General features: G+C 38.4%; 1 protein-coding gene across 2 annotated transcripts in view; it reads left to right on the top strand.

Annotated features, from left to right (window-relative positions):
* The first annotated feature begins 9,225 nt into the window (after nucleotides 1-9,225).
* Nucleotides 9,226-22,055, top strand: part of CEP162 (centrosomal protein 162) — a 44,309-nt gene continuing 31,479 nt past the window's right edge. The window contains exons 1-4 of one of the 2 annotated variants that reach the window (XM_058836617.1): nucleotides 9,226-9,520; nucleotides 10,058-10,233; nucleotides 11,063-11,166; nucleotides 15,669-15,807. In XM_058836617.1, coding sequence (XP_058692600.1) covers nucleotides 11,107-11,166; nucleotides 15,669-15,807 — 199 coding nt within the window. In that variant the 5' untranslated portion in view covers nucleotides 9,226-9,520; nucleotides 10,058-10,233; nucleotides 11,063-11,106. The remainder of the gene's footprint in view (nucleotides 9,521-10,057; nucleotides 10,234-11,062; nucleotides 11,167-15,668; nucleotides 15,808-22,055) is intronic. The other variant, XM_058836618.1, reaches the window with a different exon arrangement.

Raw genomic sequence — 22,055 nt, 5'->3', positions numbered from 1 at the left:
GATATTTAGAATTGGGGGAATGAGTGTGCCTTTGTCCTCAATGCCTGACCCCCTTGCATTCAAGATCTGTATTTCATACTATGTCATTGCTAAACCTTGTCTACATTAGAGAGAAACAAGTCCATGTTCATCTCCTCTGCTTCATTCTCCATGATCCAGGGAACCCCTCACTCCTCAGGACAGGGGTGTACCTATACATGAGAGCATGTGTGTGCACATGTCTATGTTCATGGACACACTCACTCTTTAAAGACATGCAGCAACTCTGCCTGCCTCTCTCCAGCAGATGACACTGGAAATGCTGATCCTATGCAAAGGTTGAGGAAGCAAAGGCAGAGAGAGGGGGTGGTAGGCATATACATTTATTCAAAGGAAAAGAGGAATGATTAGTGAAATAAATATAGGATTTTTAAATGGAAAACCAGAGAGGAAAAATAAAGGAATGGACAAGTTTACTTGTCAAAGGCAGAGGACTCAGACAAAATACGTTTGTGAATATGGAACTGGGGACAGCTTCTGCTGCTCACGTGCAAGTGTTTATGTATGTTGGATTAAGGGAGAAGCATGCTGCAAATACAGAAAAACCTCTCCTGATCATCTCTGGACACATCCCATGTGAATCTAACAGCAGCTTGATGAGGCAACTAACAGAAGATGCAGTCAGGCAAGAGATATGATACAGTCTTGGTTAGGTGAACACTTCCCAAAGGCAGGAATCCAGTGCTAGGCGAGGTGCTTTACAGTCCTTCAGAAGCTGAGTAAGCAATCTGCCAGAGACAATGAACATTACTGCAACTCCTAAAGACTTTCTGAAGCCTCATTCAACATTTCACCAACAAAAGTGTATGAAATTGTTGCTTCTACCCTTGTACTTCACTACAGAAGGCACCAGCAACATGAGCTGATCAGAGAATGCAGTTTCATGTACATGTAGTTGATATATTTTTCTTGTTCCTCTTTTTCCTGCAGTATCCCCTTCACTCCATTCTTCATTTTCCCCCATGACAGCTAACTTTTGGCACATCAGTAAGAACGTGTATGTTAATCTGATTAGACTCCAAGTCCCCTAAAGTACAAAAACAGCACCTGATGAGATTATCAAAAGTTTCTAGGCAATGAAATATCTCAAGAAATCTGTCTTTACTCTCCTGGGTGTAGACTGTGGCTTGTATAAGTTTCTGAAATGAGGGGCAGGTGTCTGGGAATGCTACTGCAAAGAAAATATGCAGGGGATTCTAATTCATACCACTTTTCTGATTTGCACCTCTTTCCAAGCCCAGCTTTGGGTGGGTTTTATCATTCATTACGTTTTGAGCTCGACACTGTGAAGATCAAATAAGCAGCCAGTCATCAATTAACTTTCTAGAACAAATACTTCAATATACACAACACATATGCATTGCAGGCATAAAGGGGGGTGGTGAGGGGTGGTGGTGTGGGGGGTGTTGAGGCGGTGTGTGCACATGTAGAAGGAACCAGGGAATGGGTTGCTCAGTTAACACACAAATTTCCAAACATGTGGATTATACACACTTCTTCTACTTCTTTTCCCTACATCTTTCACTCCAAATGCAGGCAGATACACATACACACACATGCTCACCTTTGATATAAAATTTGGCCTGGTCCTTGCTGTGAATGTAATTTTCTTCTGCTCAGTGGCTCTTTTAAATGCTCTTCTGTAAATGGTTTGAGGGGGCCACCAGGTAAGGGAATTTTGGCCCACCATGTTTTAAACCTCATCACACATTAGAGCCAGAAGCAGCAATAGCTCCTCATTGTAAATTGTGCCTGTTATTGTAATTTATCAGGATCAAACAGTTGCTGGCAGCCCTTTCCATAATATCCAGTTTCAGTGTCTATATCAGCATCGAGCAAAATCAAACATGGCTTGCGAACAGAGGTTTAGCGATAAATAAATCACTCAGGGAGCTTTAAAGAAACAACGCTTCACACACACCAGTGTTATGGTACTTGTCTTTATTTCTCTTCCAGCTTTCCTTTCTTTTCTTTTCTTTTCTTTTCTTTTTTTCTTTTTTTTTTTTTTTTTAATTTGATTCACAGTGTTCAGATGACATGTGTTTTGCCTTATTCAGCCATTTGGAGTACAGGTGCACGACTGTGTTTTTGATGGAGTGTTGCTATTCTGGAGTGCTCCATCCAAAACACAATCCCACACATGTAATCCAAACTGCAGAAGATGAGTCAACCGTCTTCCCTTTTCCATGATAATTAGACTTTTTTTTTTCATTCAAAGTTACATAGTTATTAGTTGCAGATGCTATGCTTGAACAATATTGTTGAATCTTAAAAGGCTTTCACACCATGCTATTTTATCCCTCAGAGTGGAGGAAATGAACACAACGTCCAAGCTTACCCAAATTAAAATTAAATCACTTCAAATATTATTACACAGTGAGACAATTGTGACACCTAAATACCTTCAGTATACATGTAAAAATCATAGTCTAATATTCAATTAAATATGTATAGCAGCTTGCCAGGGAAGATTTATCGTAATTAAGGGATTCGTGGAACAGCAGCTTCCAGTCTTACTAATCCAGGCAGGCCACACATCTAAGTGTCTTTTCTTTGAAAACATTTCAGTTTCTTATCACATTAAGAAAATGACCATTCCCAGAAGCCTGAAATAACAAAGAAACCTCAGTAGGTTTAAAATCCTTAAGCTAGGTATTATTTTCCAGACAAATGCTTACAAAAAGCTGTTTTCATAGGTCTTAACATACACTGTCTGAACCTTGGGACTGCTGGTGTTTATTTCTGGTACCTTAGGCGCTAATAGGTGATTAGTGGGGTAGATATGGAGAGAAAGAGAAGACACAGGAGAACAGGTGTCATACCTTTGAGGCTAAGCTTTAAGGACTATTTTAGTCCTGCGACAAGCCGATCTCTTGGTGGCATTTTTGGTACTAGGTGGGTGGTAGACAGACAACAAAGGTTCCACTGCTGGAAATCTCTAAGTAATGACAGGTCATATCCCTAAAGCACTGTTTATAGGGAAAAGAAATAAATACATCTGCCTGTCTACATTTGAATTCCAGAGTAGTGAGGTCTTCTATTCCATAGTACCTATCTGGTTGGCTCTCGTTTCATGTATGCAGAACATCAATTTAGATTATCTTTTTTTTTCCAGGTAAGGAAAAACTAAACCAAAAAGCAGGAGACAGATGCTGACTCCAGAAAGGCTGCTTCACCTGGTGCAGAATGAAAACTCCTTATGCCAGCACAAGGCAACAAAGGTGTCATGCTAGAAATATGCTCAGGATGAGGGACCTACACCTACTGAAATGTCCCTGAACAGAGCTGCGGATGTGGTCGCAGAGAAGGAGACCTCAGATGTCCCTGACTTCCTCATCCCCCATCTCTGCAGTAACAGCATGTGTACAAACAGCATGGACTGTGCCCTCTGTCTCCACAAGTGAGAAGATGATGAGTGAGAGAGCTATATTATATTGACAAAACATGTAAACTTGCTTCTCACAAGACAACAGACTTGTAATAGTGACCTGTTCCCCCCATCAATACCGGTTAACACATCCCAGGGTTTTTGTTATTACATATGAACCCGGTTTTGAGGGGGTTATTCCTTCACTAGCCAAAGACAAAAAGGGATATCCATGTCCACTTATCTATCTTTTTTCCATTCATCATGGGAAAAAGTCTTCCAATACATTCATCTGGGCAGTCCACAGATCAGCTGGTGGAATGTAAATTGTATAGACAAAAATTCCTGTCAAGAATCTGATTTTGCCCCCTCAAGCTTTTCAGATCTGATGCTCAATTCCCTGTGCAGAAATGTAAGACTGAACCTCCCAGAGAGATTTCAAACAAAATTAAAAACTGGGGAGCAGATTATTTTCTGATGAACTTACAATGAGAAAAAACTTGAGGAGAAAGGTCATAGGAATAAATTTCATTCACACTCCAGCTCTCCAGCCCAAATGTACACTGTGACTGCCTTTAACCTGATGAAAAATACCACTTACAAGCACTTAGTTCACAGGCATGCACACATGAACACCCCCAGCCTGGCACAGGGTGCCTGGAACAGTGCAAACTGGTGTTGGATTAGCATTAGTTATCACACCTTTATGCACCTCCTGTTCCACACCACATCTGTCCCATGGGAGACAGACGGAGTTACTGGAGGAATGCCACAGTTGCACACAGGGAAAGAGCAGCTTGGAGGGACTTTTCTCATATGTCTCCAATATGAGGAACAAGCACCACATTCCTCAGCTGCAGGACTAGTTTGGGGCACACTTAGCAGTGGGCTTCAAAAAGGTAACACTCCCAGCCTTCGACATAGATGAAGCTCAACATCGTGGATGCACAGCAACTTCAAAAACATTTTCACTGATTTTCCTAAGGAAATGCACAAATCTCTTTTTCAATCTCTTCCGACCCGAAATAATCATCCTACACTGAATGAAGGGAGGCATATTCCTTGGCCAAGAGGGTGTTTTCAGTTTCCACCCCTCCAACAGCAGAGCATTTTTAAATCAAGCTCCCCAAAAACTGAACACCTCCCAGTTGCACTCAACACAATAGTTTTATTCTTTTCCTGGACAGTAGAATAAAGTGTGGTGCTATGACTAGCCTTATTTAAGGGCAGAAATGTCCTGTGTCCATCCCTAAGCTACCTAACTTTCTGAGGAAAATGTTGAAAATTGTAAATCTGTCCCTTAAGATCTTACACCGTTTCTGTACAAACAAATCTAATTGCACTTGCCACGCTGTACTTTTTCAGATACTTATCTGAAGAGAAACGATGTTCCCCTAAATCAGCTTTTTAATATAAACACACATGCATGTGCTGTTTATTGTACTTTAAAAATACAGAAAAAAAAAAAAAGTGGAGCACAGAGAAAGTTCTTCAATCTGCATTTGGAGAGTGACCTAAGATGTGGGAAAGTTGTCTATTGCTTATGTTATTTTTTTCACCCACTTTTGAGTGCTTTGAGGCTACATTTCCCCTGAGTTATGACAGATATTGCCACCCACCTTAGTTCTTCCTGCCTCTGCCCTAACAGAACCTCTTTGTTGTTTTATCTAATCAGATTCAGAGGCCCTGCTAGAGTTGGCTCTTTCAGACTGTTCAAAGCGGTTATATTTCTTATTTCCCAGGCTTCAGAAGAACTAAAAATAACCAAGTGAAAATCTGAAATGCAAAGCTAACATTCCTGCCAGTGTTAAGCAGATATGTTGTCAGGATAAACGAAAGATGTTACAGATCTGAAAAATTTTAATAAATCAGAATACTTAATTTTTCTCTGCAGAATTTTCTGAGTTTGATCTTTCCTAAGCCACCAAGAAATTTTTATAAAAATATTTTCCTTAACTTTTTCTGAACAGAACACATGCAGTGTGTTTTCACACAAAGAGAAAAACTTATTACAAAACTTTCTATATGCAAAGGAGAATATTCAAGGCAGATGAGGGTTTGCAGTTCAAATTATCTCAGGTGGAAACAACCCAAGTTGTTTCTCCAGTCCCACAGAGTAGGTATTGTAAGCACGTTGCCTGATTCCAAGAACTGAGAATTTTCACTGGCAAAGAAGGATCTACAGAAGGCACAGGGCAGCATCATTAGAGTAAATCAAAAGTGCTACAGTTAGTCAAACCAGCCATGTTTGTATCTATGTTTGCATATTAACTTTCTCAGGATTTCTCAAATGCAACAGAAGGAATCTTGTTCCGCTAGCTGGATTACACAGCAGAGCAATGTTCTCCAACAAGTTTATAGAGAATCAGGAAATGAAACAAAAAGCAGCGTTAAGTGTTTGCAAATACACTTTAATCTGAGAGAGTGATAAGCACCTTTAACTATTGACTGCAAACAATCACCTCTTGAATGAATTTTTAATTGCTTACAGTTGCTGGTGATAGTTTCCTCTATGATGGTGAAGGATTTATTTCTGCAGCCAGTAATTACAGCAACTTTGCACTCTTCCAGGGAAACTTGGCAGTACAGGGCACAACATTAAGGCAATTAAACATTTACACAAATAAGCCAGAGGGAGGATCCATTTTCAAAAAGCATGAGAAACAGTGCATGTCTGCTAACTTCCAGAAAACGGGAAAGAGCCAGCAACAGCCCAGCTTCCAAACTCCAAACTTTGCGGCTCCCTTCAAGTGATGCAAGAAGAAATAAGATTTGTGACCAGTCTGAGTCTCTGGAATAATTTGAAACATGACACAGAATTTAGTCCCCAATCCGTGGAGAAAATTCATGATGGAAAAAACCCATACGGTGAGACACTGAGTTCAGGCTACTGTAACTGAATCAACCAAAAATCCAGCCCTTGGGATCTGAGGACTTCTTATCAGTGGCAGAACAAAAGGAGACCTGCAGTGAACCAGAAGTGAAAGTATTACAAATGCTCTTTTAAACTACAATTATACTGATGTGAACTATTTTATAACTAATCCTAATTTTACTACCTTTTTCTCCCACATGGAGAGAATCAGTTCCATGTGATTATTTTTGTTTTCCGTGCAATTTCTAGTTATAGAAGGTTTTTCTTTTTTCTGATGTGCATTCTGGAAAGGGCTTTTATTGCATCGTCACTTAAGGAAGTCTCATCACAGTGAGCATACACAGAGAATGCAATTTTAACTTCTTAGTTCACCTCTGTTTGTTTGCTTTTGATTCCATAGGAAACTGCTAACCCTTAAAAAAACATAACCAAGAATATGGTGAAATATTTATTATCTTAATCTCATATTTCACATATTTGCAAGTTCAGTACTGAAATATTATCTGATGCAATGCTTCAGCCAAAGTGAATGTGGCAGAGGTTTTTTGGTTTTTATTTGGTATCTTTTTCCCCATTGACTTTTATGGACAATACAAAACTGAAATCAGACAACAGAATAGAAGTGTGGATATTTTACTCCTTTTAATTTTGCCATCAAACTTTGGAAATTACTACAATAATCCACAAAGACTCATATTTTTCCTGTTTAGCAAGAAAAACATATGTATTATGTGTGCACATGCCACATATTTAAATGAGAAGACAATGATTACAGCAGCAAAATCTGGTTTCATAGAAGTCAACAAAGGCTTCCCACCCACGTGAGCAGAGCCTGAAATTTACCTTATAATTTGGAATTCTGTCCAGCAGGACCTATTTTAGAATTTGCATCCATCCTTCTGCTTTATTAGCACTTCTGCCCAAATTGCCATGATCCTAGCTGAAATTCATGGCTAGCCCACTTCACCCATTTTTTAAAGTTCTGCTGTTAAGAGCTCTTGAGAAAACTGCTCCAACTGGTTGGCATTAGAAGGAAATGAAAATCTTTTAAGTGGCTATTGTGCATGTTATTTGAATGCTCTAGATGACATTTCAACACCAGGCAATGCCTCCTCTCCACCACAGTCATCAAGAGTGGTTTAGGTTTTTTTCTTTCCCATATGGGCACTGAGGTTTCAAACAGCATTGATCCCTCTGCACATTTTTCTATACTTTGTGCAAGGCGCTTTGAACATATTTCTGCAAACAGAAAAGCTTCAATGTGCAACAGTTTTTTAGCAGCTTGAAGGACTGAGCCCTTGATGTGATTATTTGATCATATATGAAGTAACTCTCATGATCAATGAATGATGTCACAGCTATCGCTTTGAAGTTAACAGTAAAATTTGCATTGGCTTAAATCTGAGCAGGATGAAGGCATGAACCATGACTGGCATTCTTTTAATTAATTTCCATATTTCTTTTTAAATTCTCATGCCTCACTCCATGCATTTTCATGTGACAAGAGAAAAGAGTAAATGCTGGAAATTGATGTTTTCACCATCTGTAGGCTGTCGTGTGTAACAAATTGTTCTAGTATATTAGTTTATGTGGGCATTCTGTCCTTGATCAGCTCCCACATTTCCTACAGACAGCAGCAGAAGCTGCACATAAAGACAAAAAAAACACTTTGCAAATGGAAACATAATACTACATCTGCAGACAATAGGCCTGATTGAAAGAAGTGCTGCAGCACCTTTAGCAAAGTGATTCCTATAGACTCGTGTGGAAAATACAGAGCCCATATTTCTTTGCTCCTTTGAATTTAAACTATAATTTATGCGAGCATTAAAAAATCTGGGATACATAAAGGCCATATTGGAAGCTCTGTCTTTATCTCTCAAGCTAACAGGAAATGAGAGGCAGCAATAAGACTTTAACTGGTTTCTCACTTGCAATGAGTATCCAACACTCGTCAAAGAAAACTTCCTTTCAGAATCTTTTCGTTCCAAGTCTGCTGAACAGAGAATCAAAATGCATGTGTGTGTGAATGTGTGTGTGTACGTGTGTGAACAATGTCCGTTTGTATTCTTAAGTGAACTTGTTTTATTTTGCCATTTACTAAATGCTGGCATAAAAATTCCTGAAGCAACGTGACTCTCACAACAAACACAACTGTCAGACCCTCGCTGGAGAGCACATGCAAGCACAAACTGTAATTGTTCTGTGGTTATTTGAGATGCAGTGGTCAGGGAAACAGGGGTCATTAATTTCCCTGCGTCTTTTAAACATTTCCAGAGATGTGCTAAAATGCATTAAAAGCACAACGGCCGAGATCTAAGGCTGAAACATTAGGAAAACTTTCGAAAGGGATTTCTGTGAAAAAGCGAGAAGGGATGCTTTGAGTTTGGCCCTTGCATTACGGAATGCAACACAATTTTAACTCTTTCCCTGCTGCTTTTCCTAAAGATCAGTTGTTCGACTTCTGGAGAAGCGCTTGGGGTCGAGGCGGAAGGAAACCTGCTCTGACCGTGTGACTGCCGGCTGTTGTAGCTGCTAAGGGGGGTCGGTCCCCGCCCAGGTGGTGCGAGTGTGACACCAAGCTGGTTCCCGAAGGCTCGGACACGGAAATCCCCTCATGGGAATTCCCCCAGCCCTGTCCGGCCCGGCCGCCCCGGGACCATCCCCACCGCCATGCCCAGCCCGCCAGGGGGCGCCGCTCCGCACGCCGGCCGCTTCCGCCGCTGCCGCCCGTCCATGGCGCCAGGGCTCGTCCCCGTCCCCATCCCCTCACGACCCGCGTGTCCCGCGGCGGCCATGCCGCCCGGCCCGTCCCCTCCCGTCCCCTCCCGTCCCGCGTGGACGTCATGGGGGTCCATGACGCGTGTCCCGCGGCGGGGCGGGCAGAGCGGAGGGAAGCCGGTGGATTTGGCGGAATCACGTGGCGCGGTCCCTGCTGGCGGGCGGGACGGTGGCCGGGAGGGTTTCCCGGGCAACCGCGCCGCCGGCGAGCGGGGCGGCCGTGGCTGAGCGGGGCCCGGCGCGGTGCAGGTACGCGCCCGGCGGCCGGGGCAGCGCTCGGCTCCGAGCCGTGTCCTCTTTCCTCCCCCTCTGCTCCCCGGGGCGCCCGTCGGGCCTTGGAGCCGAGCCCTGCCCGCCCGGCCCGAGCCCCCGCGCTGCCGTGCGCCAGCCGTGCGTGTGCTCCAGGAAAAGCCGCAGGAGGAGGAGGAAGATCGGGTCACGGCTGGGATGATGAAAAGGTTAGGTGAAATGTGCTAGGCTGTTTAAGCTTTCCTCCACCCCCGTGGTTTAGCCGTACATCCTCAAAACTTCCGCTTTTTGCGCTGTGTTGTAGTATATATCCCAGCAAGTGCCGCCTTTCTTTTGTGCACAAAGTCATTTGTGAGCCGCCAGGTCTGAAGTTATGGCTGAAAAGTATATTTGCTAAGGTTAATGTTTGCCTATGATCTTCTGTTACTGAAATTGTAAACACGTTTGTTGTCCTTTAAGTTACGTATTGTTAGTTGTTATAAAAGATTCAATTATAAGGTAGGCAGAAGAAAGCCGTCATTCTAATGTAGGAAGAAGTATGAATAGTGTCAGAAGAATCACTTCGTTTTTTCTTGCAAGGCTAGAATTAAATATTCCCCACTTGCTAAAGTAGCTGGCGCACTTAGTAAATTGCTAAAGCATCCTGCGTTTAACATCAAGTGTTCTTTGATGTGAAAGCATAAAAGGATACTGGATTACGTGTGGCCTGAGAGGTAACATTCTTAATCTCCTTACCATGTTTTCAGAGATATTGTCCAAATGCTTACATAAGGATATCGTGCTTAATTCAGCTGCTGGGCAGTCTGCTATATAACTTTTTTTTTGAACTGCCAAAACCAAAGTGTCGGGTGGTCTATGGATGGATAAGGAGTGAAAGCAGGAAACAGTTGTCACAACTCGCCTGTCAAAATCAATTCACTAGGTAGGTAACAGTCCTGTGTACTGAGTGGGCTCCATACTGGGAGAAGTTTTATTTCACGGTAAAAGCACTTTTGCAAATGTTTAGCCCTTTTATGTTTACATCACACTTCTCAGCCTGGAAGACGCTAGTGCAGTTTAATGCTGCCATACATATGTAGTTTTGAAGGCAGCCATATGTGTTGAGCAGTGTGATACACAAGAGCTTTGCAGCCTTTTGGTTGTGGGGCATATTTTATACCTGAGAAACTGATGCAGATTTAGTGGAAGGAGAGTGGGGCTAGTGTCATTGGCTTTCTGTGCCAGGGCAGATCAAACCAAATGCTATTCCCTAACCTTAAAAAGATCTACCTTTATTTATTGTTTACTAAATCCAAAGCACAGCAGAGATGATGAAACAAAACTAACAATGCCAGATGTCCCTAGTGTTGGAGAAGAAACATAGAAAGGAATTAAAAGCCCTTAAAATGGAAATACTACTACAGTAGATTCTCGTTTGATTATTATCAAAATGCTTAATTGTGGGTTCCTAAGTGTGCTGGTTTTTGAAGAAAAATGTAAAGATGCTGAAGTGAATATTTCATTTATCCCTCAAAGATTATATGCTGAAGCTGGTGTTTTGGAATTATTTTGCTTATCAAGAATTTGGGTGATCTAAGTACATTTGAACTGATTGTCTCATTCAGTAAATAGTTTTGTAAGGGATGGGAGAATGGTGTTTGTCATCTTTCAAGTTTTGGATTGGGGTTTTTTTGCTTATAGCTCTATTCAAGCAAATCATTAGATTACGTCAATTTCAGAATGTATTTTATTAACTTTAATTTAAATTTTAGTTTTTAGACTCAGTTGTTTGGAAGGTAAAATCCAGCTGCAAAACATGGCTTATCGATTTTCAAAGGAAGAATTAGATGAGCAGTTTGAAGAGTTTCTGAAAGAGGTATGTTTGAGAGCAAGGTCACATCTCTATTCTCTATTAAAAAATGGGGAAAATTGAGTATGGAAGAATATGAAATGTAAGATTCAGCTGTGCTCTCATCGCATAATTAACATTGCTGTCTTATGTATGGGTCTTTTCAGGGTCTCAATTGCTAAGTTAAAGTCATACTATTTTGCTGTATTGAAATCAAGAGAACAGTTTTGTAATTAAATAAATATTTTGTCATTGCCTGGTTGTATCTTCAGAAAGAGCCCTTGGTTCTTGATTTTTGTTTCAGTTTTATTGTTGGTGCTGCTTAGTACCAGAAGCTTCAAATTGATGTATAACTGAAAATGATATAAAAAAAAACTCTGCCTGTATATAAACAAAAGCTACGTTTTAAAAATTTCTTAATTTTTCTGTGCAATGCTTACTCTCACTGAATTATATTTTAAAAATCTTGTAATAATTAAGCATGTTGTAGTCATTAGAAAATTTGAATTAAAGTCCTTTAATTCCTCACAGTGCTTCATGTTTTTGAATACTGGCAAAATCATGGAAGTCTGTGGGTTCTGACTTAAGCTAAGAATTATCAGACATTATCTAAATGCTTTGACTAGGTATGTTTTTTTTTCAATGCAAATAGACAATTAGTAATTTCAGAACTTGCTCTCTTGTCTGTCAGACACACAGTGTGGTACCCCTAAAACATAGATGCTGCTATGTAAGGCCTTTACTAAATTTTTATTCTATATATAAGCATAACTAGTGATGTCAGAGAATATTTCCACTGTTACATGTAATGTATGCTTGAACTTTTTTTAAAGTAAACTGTGCTGCAATTTAATGACTTGTGAAAAATAATTTATTTTAACTATGTAACTAAATTAGCACTCTTGAACTCACTGAAATTATTGATGTTAGTAAAATTAGAAAACTAGTCTTTGCATTTCCCTCAATATTCTTTACTTACTGTTGTTACAAAGGGAGTTGCTCTGGGGAAGAGAAAAGAGTTTTATTCTTTTATTTGTTATGCACGTCTGTCAAAATTCTGCATGTGATTGCTTCTGGTATTTTATTCCTCATTTGATGTGCTCTTCTTCTTCCTCATCTATTGCCCACATTAAGAATGCTCGTTAAAAAAAAATCCAAGTAACTATTGAATTATTTTAAGCAGCATTTGGAATCTCCCAGAGAATGTAACTTTAGCAATTAATGTCTTAATTTTTTTTAATAATTCCAATCAAAAACTGTTTACAAACTGCTGATCCCATTATTAAAAATATTCCTTGTATTATTTGCCAACTAGATAGAGACCCAAATAACAATGGCATTATCTACTCTCTGTTATTTTTACACATGCATCTTCTGCTGTGTCCTTCTCCTTGGTTTTCGTTTTTATAAAAAGTGTTTGGCCTTTTTATATTAGAAAGATGGGAAACTGCTGTGATCCATTTCTTGAAATCTCTCTGTAGGTAATGTTTGTGTTGAGAGTGTCACAGTGGGTGGGGAATGGTAAAATCTGTTTGTCAGTAGTTTGAGGAAGATTTAATATCATTTAAGCAAGTCTTTCAAAGAGGAAATGGAGCAGGATTTTTCCCTTTTAAATAACTCTTAATGAATCTGTGTGTGGGGTTAGGCTATGTGTGTATGTGATTAAAAAACATAGGAAGTTAAAGACTTTCATACAGCTGGATGATGCAGGTCTCATGAGGATTAAACTAAGTCTTTTGGCATATCCACTGAACTTTAAAAGCTATCAGTGGATTTTTTAGACTATTATCATTATACAGAAGGAAAAACAAATATATAATAACAGTGACTGCATGTAGGATAAATCCTGTTATGATTCCCTCTGCCTGGTTATGCTTATTCCAATCCCTTGCCGTGGTAGCCTATTGTCATCCATAATTCTTCCCATAACACTTCCTCGTCCACTGTCTGTGTTCCTGTGGTCCATCCACTCCTTAACACCAGTATCTTGTTTTGGTTCACCTATTGTCAATTGGATTTCCCTTCAGCATCATCTGTCATATTGGTTTAGCTCCAGGTTTTCAGTGTTTGCTGTGGTGGCTGTTTGTGATGTTCTCTTGGGAGGTGCAACATGAGGAATTCTTTCTAATGCATAGTGCTTCAATTAATTGAATTAATTGCCTTTTTTTGATGACCCAAAGCAATGTTGTGAAAAAGCCATTGTCTGCTTTTAGTATTTTCAGTTAACCTTTGTTCTACTTGATATTCATGGATACTTGAGAAGGAAGACTTTCAAAAGGAAAGGCTATACCATCCTTATTAGAATATCTGTAGAATAGTATCTGGAAGAGAAATACCTCACATTAAGCCATGTTTGAGAAACAAGTTTTTGTTAAAAGATCAAATAGATGAACATATTATTGTGCAATAAAAGCATATTTTGGAGTAGACTTATTTAATTGAAAAATACCGGTTTCATGAATTAATTAGGACAACTGGTCATGAAAATCTTAGTGTTTTAGATCAAGTTCTGTAATACCTATCCTTTTTAAGTTCCTTCACATGCAAAGTAGGTGGTAAGCTGACGATGTGCCATGTAGTTGCTCTAGTTCTTAAAACTATCTCTTTTGGCTTTTATTTATGTTGAGATTAAACAACTGTCACTTTTTGTGTAAATTTACCTTTTTTTAAAAGGAAGGAAAAAAAATCAGGAAATTTTGCTGTTGAGACAACTGGCATGTTGGGAAAAATGCACCAGTATTTTTGTGTCAGCATGTCTTTCCCAGCTGCTGCAGCTTTACTGTGCAGTTGACAAGATGGCTGGACATGGAAAGTTTCCAGAATTTGAGCACAACTTGTGCGTGTTTCAGGTTCTTTAGTTACAAACCCCTAAGGAGTATGAGCATCACTGAAGTTCTGCATGTACAGCAGAGGATACTGTTGGTTGTAAAAGAAACAGCAAGTGACAACATCAAGCACCTGTCTGTGCTTCCAGCTAGCAGGAGGCAGTCTGACCTTTGAGAACAATGGCACTAGTACTTATGTTGTGACTAGTGTCAGAACATTGTTATTTATGAGATATTTATTAGACATCTAAAGCTGTTTTTTTCTGTCACAGAGCCAACTACGAGAAATTGCAATACATTCTGTTGTCTAGCAGTTTCATAATTTATTAAAATTGTGTTTTATTAAAGTGCAAGGCTCAGAGCACTCTTTCTGAGATGTATTGACAGGCGTTTAGTTTTCTCTAGTCAAACTGAATGCTCTAAAGATATTCTTTATCAGAGATACTAATATTTTATTGCTATTATTTTTTCTTAAATTATAGCTTTATATAATTGACATTAGATTTTTGAATATTCTTGTTAATCCCAGAGAAGCTGAAGGTTTAGTCATATAGGAATGGTATGTTTTTATGGCAGTGTTTTTAATGTAATAGGAGGTACTGGACTGCAGAGGCTTGTTTTAATAAAACATACCCTTGAGTTATGCATGTTCAGTATCCACAATCCTGTTGCCTCTAATACTGGGTTTATACTATGACATTTTCTTATTTGTGACTATTACAAAAATGAAGCTTTTGAAATTTTCCCATCAGGTGCATTTTGTCTGTGAATTCTTTGTTTCTTACTATTTATGGCTTTTCCTAACTCTGTGCTTCATGTTCTTTAAGACACTTTAAGACAATTGGTTTTAACAGCTGTAGCTAAAAATTTAGATAAAAAGTATTCCATTCCCATTAACCCCAGTTTGCTTCACGAAGAATGTGTAGAACATAAGGTTGCAGTGCACTAGTTTAATGAATATTTCCTTGTTCAATGTGTGGATAGCTAATTGTGGCTCTAAGTCTGCTGTAGGCCACAAAGAGCATTATTAAAGGAAAAGTGCAGAAGTTAGTTGTTTTTTCATTCCTGTTGCTTTTCAGTAACTTAAATTCATATGGTGTCCATACTCATAGATTTTTTTTTTTTCCTATTGATTTAAGTAATCAGTCAAAATCAGCATGGATGATTAACACATATGAAAGTTTGATACACAGTTGGGTAGGAATGGCTCTGGCATTTCTATTATATTCCACAAATACAAACTATAAAATTAATTTCTGAAATCTGATTTGCTGGCAGCTAGAATGTTGCTAGTGCACATTTCTTTTTAGAATATTAATGATAATGTTCATGTAGAAAGCAAAAATGAGGCAAAATTGTTTCTGCTCTACTTCATTATCTTCAGGGCTGTAGTCACAGTTTTGGTTCTTATGTGTCTTAACTAATTGAGAAAGAACTGATTGTGCAGTTCATTTGAACATACATTCTCTGAAGCAGTCAGCTTTTAATATATCCAAATTCTGGCTCAGCGGGGTTATTAAAATATGCAGTATTATAGCACATGAATATAGTTATTGTTTCTTAATAAATTTTGTCATGCATATACAAAAAAGACAAACAGTGGGGAGTAATGAGAGGCATCTGGACTCAGAAGTCCAGAATTGAGTGGCTGAAACAATGTAAAAATGTAAAAGCTCTCTTTAATCTTGTATGCAATTGATTCAGTCTCTTTCAGATGATTCACTTGGAAATTCAAAGAAAAAGAGCAGCATGCTTGAGAAATTGGGACAGCCCAGGAGAAAAGAAAAGAAGAAAAAGGATTCAGTGCCATGGTGGTTATCTGAAGAAGATTCGGATGATGGTGGTAAATTTACAGTTTTGCAATGTTTTGGCCACAGGGGGTCAGGCTAGTTCTTTCTTATACTGCGTGTCAGGCCTGGTTTCAGATTAAGCTGATGCCACTCAAGTGTTTTAGAATGTTACAGTGCAAGTTTGTAAAGCATAAAAGTCAAATAGAATTGTATTTTTTTTTAATGGTTCATATTCAAGCTCTGTGCAAGCTGTCTGCTGGATTTTTTTTCTGTAGCTTTTGAGTTAATAAAACTTGTAAAAAATGAGCACATTATAAATGGTAAAATAATTAGAAAATATAACTTAGGAACTCTGCAGAAATATTGGTATATGTGTTTTGTAGCCAACCTGTTCTTTATACTGACTTTTTAGAGCTTTCTGTTTTCAAAACTGTTGTGGAAAACTAACAATTTGTATAAACATATGCTAACTGCAACATTTGTAGTAGGTTGGAAAAGCACAGAAAAACTTTTCAACACCAGCTGAAGCCAAGATGTATGTCTTCAGTATTCTCAACATTTCCCTTGCCAAGAACCCTGTCTCAAGGCAAAATTTGCTGTGATGACATGGGTGCTGGTTCAGAATTGACACGGTTGCATAGTTCTGGAAGAAAATATATAATCGTTTGCAAGCTTTCCACCTCTATTTTTTAAATTTCTACATTGTCTTCTTGTTGGGCAGTAAAGCCTATGAGTAGTGAGCTTCCACAGGGTGATTGCCTCCTCTCTTCTTGCAGTAACTAGTGGTATCTTAATTTTTGTATTAATTGCAAGTGGATCTTAACAGAAAGTTACAAAATCAGTTTTTCATCTGACAGAGTTAAAATACTCCTGGTAGTCTCAGATTTTAAGACTAGCTGTATCCTGTCAGTGTTGTCTTAGTGAGGAGTCAAATCCTAGTCAGCAGTTGTACCATTTAGGCTTTATCCTAATAGGTGGTAGCTGGACTTCTGATCTGTCTGTGGCCTTTTAAGATGTTGATGTAAAACTCAGATGGATATGAGAAAGTTCTTATCAGGTGGTTGTGAGATATGATGATTTCCTTACTTTCAAATAATGTAAGGATGGAGTGTTCTTGCTGTGCAATGTGAGAATTAAGAGGTTAACATGACCTCATTTTTCTTCATACTATCGTAGAAAATTTTCTGGTGACTTTAGAAGTTCAGCATGCTTCCATGGTTTTTCTGAGATGCTTGAGGCAGCCCAACTTTGATGCTTCTTATGGTAGAAAATACAATGGAATAGATTCCTAAAGGGCAGGGTGATTACAAGTTTTATAGAACAGTGCTTGTGTGGTTTAAGTAAATTTCAAAATAGAATCATAAGAAACAATGTGATTATATCAAGGTGTTCCATCTAAACTATTTCCACCATTGTCATTTTTAAAATTAAGAATATCTTCTCAGCTGTGCATGTTAACTAAAGTTAAAGCTATTAGAACTGAAACAAACTAGATCTACAATTTACTGATGTATGAAATATATCATAAACTTTTCAAGGTCTCTCTTAAGAAAATATTCTCATTTAACACAAAGGCATTCAGAAGGTGAGCCTACCCAGTTCTGCCAGTATGAAATCAATTTACATGCAAAAGAAGCTAGCCTATTCATATTCATGCTGTTGATGAGGGTCTGGTTTCATTTTTTTTTGGAGAGAGTTGCAAGTAATCTCTATGTAATGCATTTTTACTCCAAGATCCAACATCTTGGCAGCTGGCCATAACAAAACTGAGAATATAGGAGTGTACACCAAACGTGCCAGATGTGTGCAAGGAATTCTCCCCTGAGCACAATTTTTGCCAGACGAATTATCAGTTTTATTTCATTTACTGCTCTATCACCATAGAATAGCCCATTCTGCATAGAATACCCCATTCGTGGAGGAGTTACAATAAGCCATATCCCTCCTACTACTTTAATATTGCCAAGCAGAGGGGCCTTTAATTCCTACTAGAAAGTTTTCCTCTTTCTGTCTTGGCAAGAGGGTGGTAACTCCATGGCATGAAGTGGATCTCTTGGTTGTGTCATCCCATGAGGAAAGGGCTATATTTGTCACTCTGGACACTTGCAAATGGTTGCAGTTGCAGTTTTGCAGTTGCAAAATGTGTGCTATGATGAATGCCTTTCTGCAAGACAGGATCTAGTTGTAGGGCAATTAACCTAGAGTCAAAAGAGAGCCATTTGCAGAGACCACCTTGGCCACCTTTGGGATAAATTGAGTTTTTCTCTGCAGTTTTATGTGGCGATAATTTCAGTTCATGTAGATGGATTTGTGGTGTCTTAAAATGACAGGTCAGGTGACGGTAAGGCATTTAGCGTGGATAGGCTTCCAGAACTGCTCATATTTTCCTCTGTGTATCTCTGTCTTGTGTGCTTCCAAGTACTTTGTCAAATACCATTTTGCCATGTATAATATTCACAGTGTGTGTACGTTGTGTAGTGTATTGCTCAGACCTCTTAAAAGTAGATGATGGCACAGCAGCATTGCAGTGTAAGTTACTGCACTGGATGACTGAGAAGATGAGGATTCAGACTTGTAGTTTTTTGTAAGGTTATATGTAAGTGTCCCCTAAATAGCAAAATAATTTCCTATGGGAGTAAATAATAACGCTGCTGTGATACTAACTAGCATGAAAATAAGCTGAATTCAGTTTTTGGGAAGTATAATGTCAGCGTGCTTCAAAATTTTGTGGAGATCCTGTGTCCTTCTAGGCTTGAAACTTCATGTTGATTGCAGATAGGACATAATCAGTAGACTGTCAGATAATAGAACTAGTATTTTTTAAGTTGTTTTATCGTCATGAATCAAACGTGATTACAAAGTAAATGCAAAATAAATGCATAAATCTTACCTTCACCCAGAGTGTGGCACTGCATTAATTACAAATGCATGTTCCATATGTATAAGTTGATGTCCTTGGGTGCGACTGCATAGAGATAATGTTATGTGAAGAAAGCCTGAATAGTTAGCTTGTGTAATACACCAAGCTGATATGTTGCCTGCGTTTTGAGGTTTTGATTTTGAGTTATTCATTATCTCTATCATGCTTTCTTGAAAGACAAAAAGATTAAATATGCTACAAATACGCTCTACACTTACTTCTTGCCTGGTTTGGTTTTTTTTCCCAAGGCATCTTGTTACAGAAGTGCCAGAAAATAGGCAGAGAGTTAAATTTATAGCCTGTTTTGCTGAGAAGTTTAAAATACACTTTAAAATAATTCCACTAGTTATTCTAGGTATGTTTAAACTATTTGTTCTTCAGCTTTAAACAAATGTTCAAATTACGATTCAAGACACTGTCTCCCATATTGGACAAGTTAGAGACCTGGGTAATGTCCTTTCTACTTGCTTTTGTCACTTAAATGATAAAAAGAAATTGGATACTAAGAATTCCTGTCCTGTGTTGCTTGCATGTCTGTTTCTGCTGTTTGTCTTTTCAAGATTTTCAAATAAAATTTGTTAAAGTGAGAAAAGAGAAGAAACTGACAGAAAGCCATTCCGAAGTAGTGGAAAATACTGAACAAAGGAGTCCCCATTCAGATTCCCAGTCTGGTATTTGATTAAATGTGTTTTGATATATTTATTCAGTATCAACCTTGTATTACTAGTATGTTTCCTATAGAAAATCTTTAGCAAACTGTCCATTTGACCAAGCTGCCACATACTTATATTATTTTCAGAAGAAACTAATAATTGTGTGAGCTTTTGCTCAGTTGTTGTAGCATCATATATCACTACATATAGTGATATAGTAGGACAGACAGTATTGAATGTCAGCCTGGGGAAAGGTGGAAATAACTTTGAAAATCTGTACAAAAAGCTCTCACCTGTACTAAGTGCGTGTTCAGTAAATAGAAAGTCTCTTACACTTACTGCATAATAATATAATATTAATAAATATTAATATTCATTGTTCTGCTAGTTTAATTTCAAAGACAACAGTCAGATAAGCATTTTACTTATTTTCTATTGATATGGTTCTTTTCCCTTTGCTAATGACTGTGCTGCTTTTTGCATACTGCCCCTGGAATCGAAACAGCAGTTGGTATAAGTGAAAAACTTAAACTTTAATCTGCAGGATTATTTAAGTCAGTATAACTTTAGATTCAGCATTTTATGTGAGTCATTTTATGTTATCTTAAAAGAAACTCCAGCGTGTAAGTGGGAATTATAAGTATTGATCTGTTAAATACTTCTGTATAAAAGACCACATCAATTAACTTGTCCTGCTTTAAGCATGGCACTGGTGTTAAATTCAAGCAGATCAGTAATATTTTGGAAAGCCATGACAATGAAATATTTGGCACTTGGTCTTTGGATCATGTTGGTCATCTAGTTTGTAGACTATAGAACATCTCCCTGTGTTAGTTTTCTAGAGTGTATATGCAGCTCTAGAAAATGTATGTGTATGTTTTCATAAGCCTTGTTTGCATAGAATGGCTGTAAAGCATCTCGGTCTGGGAGATAAATACTAAAAATTAATTTATTCCTCAAATTAGGTGAAATATGAGCAATATTCATAGTTATATCTGTAGTTATTTCAAATTACTGTTTTAAAAGGTGTCAGGTGTTTGCATTATTTACAACAGATAGTATGTTGTTAACATTTCTAGCTTACCAGTGAATGTAGGAGAATGTAGATCTAGAGAAGTAGTGCCTTGCTAGTGAACTTGCACATCAATTGAGGGAATAAAGGACCTATGCATTGTATCAGAATGTATTTAATACAATTTCTCTCCTTGCTGCACCAGCTTCCTTTAGTTATCTTGGATGTATGAGCTGTATGAAGTTCTGGTCACATAGCCCCATACTCCTGTTCTAAATAGCAAGAGTATTTGGCTTGATGTCCTAGACTACTCTCTCTTGTGTCAAGGTAAACTCAAAAGACTCATAACTGAGAGTTTTATCTGAATTATTCAGTTTTGAAGCCTCTTCCACTATGACAATTTCAACATGGCAAAGTCTAACCCTGACCATCTGGCTAGCCTAAGGTATGTAAAGCTGTAGTGTAGCTGTTGTGTAGGAGTCCAGAGGAGGCCACTAAGATGGTTAGAGGGTGGAGGACCTTTTGTACAAGGAAAGGCTGAGAGAATTTGGTATGTTAAGCCAAAAAAAGAGAAGACTTCAGGGTGATCTAACTGTGCCCTTCCAGTACATGAAGTGAGCCTGCAAGAAAGATGGAGAGAGACTTTTGACAACAGCATGTAGTGACAGGACAAGGGGAAATGGTATCACACTAAAAGAGAGTGGCTTTAGGTATTAGGAAGAAGTTCTTTCCTGTGAGAGTGGTGAGGCACTGAACAGGTTGCTCAGAGAAGTTGTGGATGCCCCATCCCTGGAAGTGTTCAAGGCCAGATTGGATGGGGCTCTGAGCAACCTGGTCTAGTGAAAGGCATCTGTGCCCATGGCAGGGGCATTGGAACTGGATAATCTTTAAGGTCCCTTCCAACCCAAACCATTCTATGACTCTGATCATGAGAGCAGTTTTCAGCATAGGTGCTGTTATCTAAATAATTCTGCTAATGTGAATGGAAGGCGTTTGTTGTATTTGCTGCTGAGCAAGTCCCCACAATGGTTTGAGCAAACAAATGCAGTTCTTATATCTGACAGTGATAAAGACATTAGTAATTTATACTTATATACCTATGTGTCCCCACTTTTCTTTGAACCAGTCTAGATGCTTTCTTTCAAACCTTGTAGTAACCTTTTACTGTTGAAATCGTTTTACTAGTTTTCTCTGTTTTCAGGTTATTTATTGAGCTCCTAGAACAGTGTAATTGAATACAAATTGAATATACGTGGATCAAGAATCTTTTTAAAAATAAAAAAAAAAAAAGGATGGGAAAGAGTAGTTCTATTTCCAGAAGTTAAAAGTATTAACTTTAGTTTTTATTTATAGGTAGAAAATTAGAGGAAATTCAATGTATAAGAAACTGAACTGTGTTACTTTTTCAGAAGTGTCACTTTCAAGTCTCACATCTCATTCTTCTCTTTATTCCCTGTCCACTATGCATTAAAATTTATAATGTTTATGTACACTTATAAGTAGTTCCCTCTAAATCTTCAAGAGCATCTCACAGCAAGGCTTTGTCTAAATCCAAAATGTTGGAAAAATTTCATAAGGACAAGAAAGGTTCATCCTTAAACAAAGAAGAAGGAGCCCTCACTTCCGACCGTCCACACAATTCTGAGGGTAACAAATTTACTGTATTTTATAAGGTATTAAAAAGGTAAAATGACTCAGTTCTTACAGACGTGGTCA

The sequence above is a fragment of the Poecile atricapillus genome, chromosome 3, assembly GCF_030490865.1.
Source record: "Poecile atricapillus isolate bPoeAtr1 chromosome 3, bPoeAtr1.hap1, whole genome shotgun sequence".
Classification (NCBI taxonomy): Eukaryota; Metazoa; Chordata; class Aves; order Passeriformes; family Paridae; genus Poecile; species Poecile atricapillus.
Note: the sequence above shows the minus strand (reverse complement) of the source record. Positions and strands in the feature narration are given on the sequence as shown.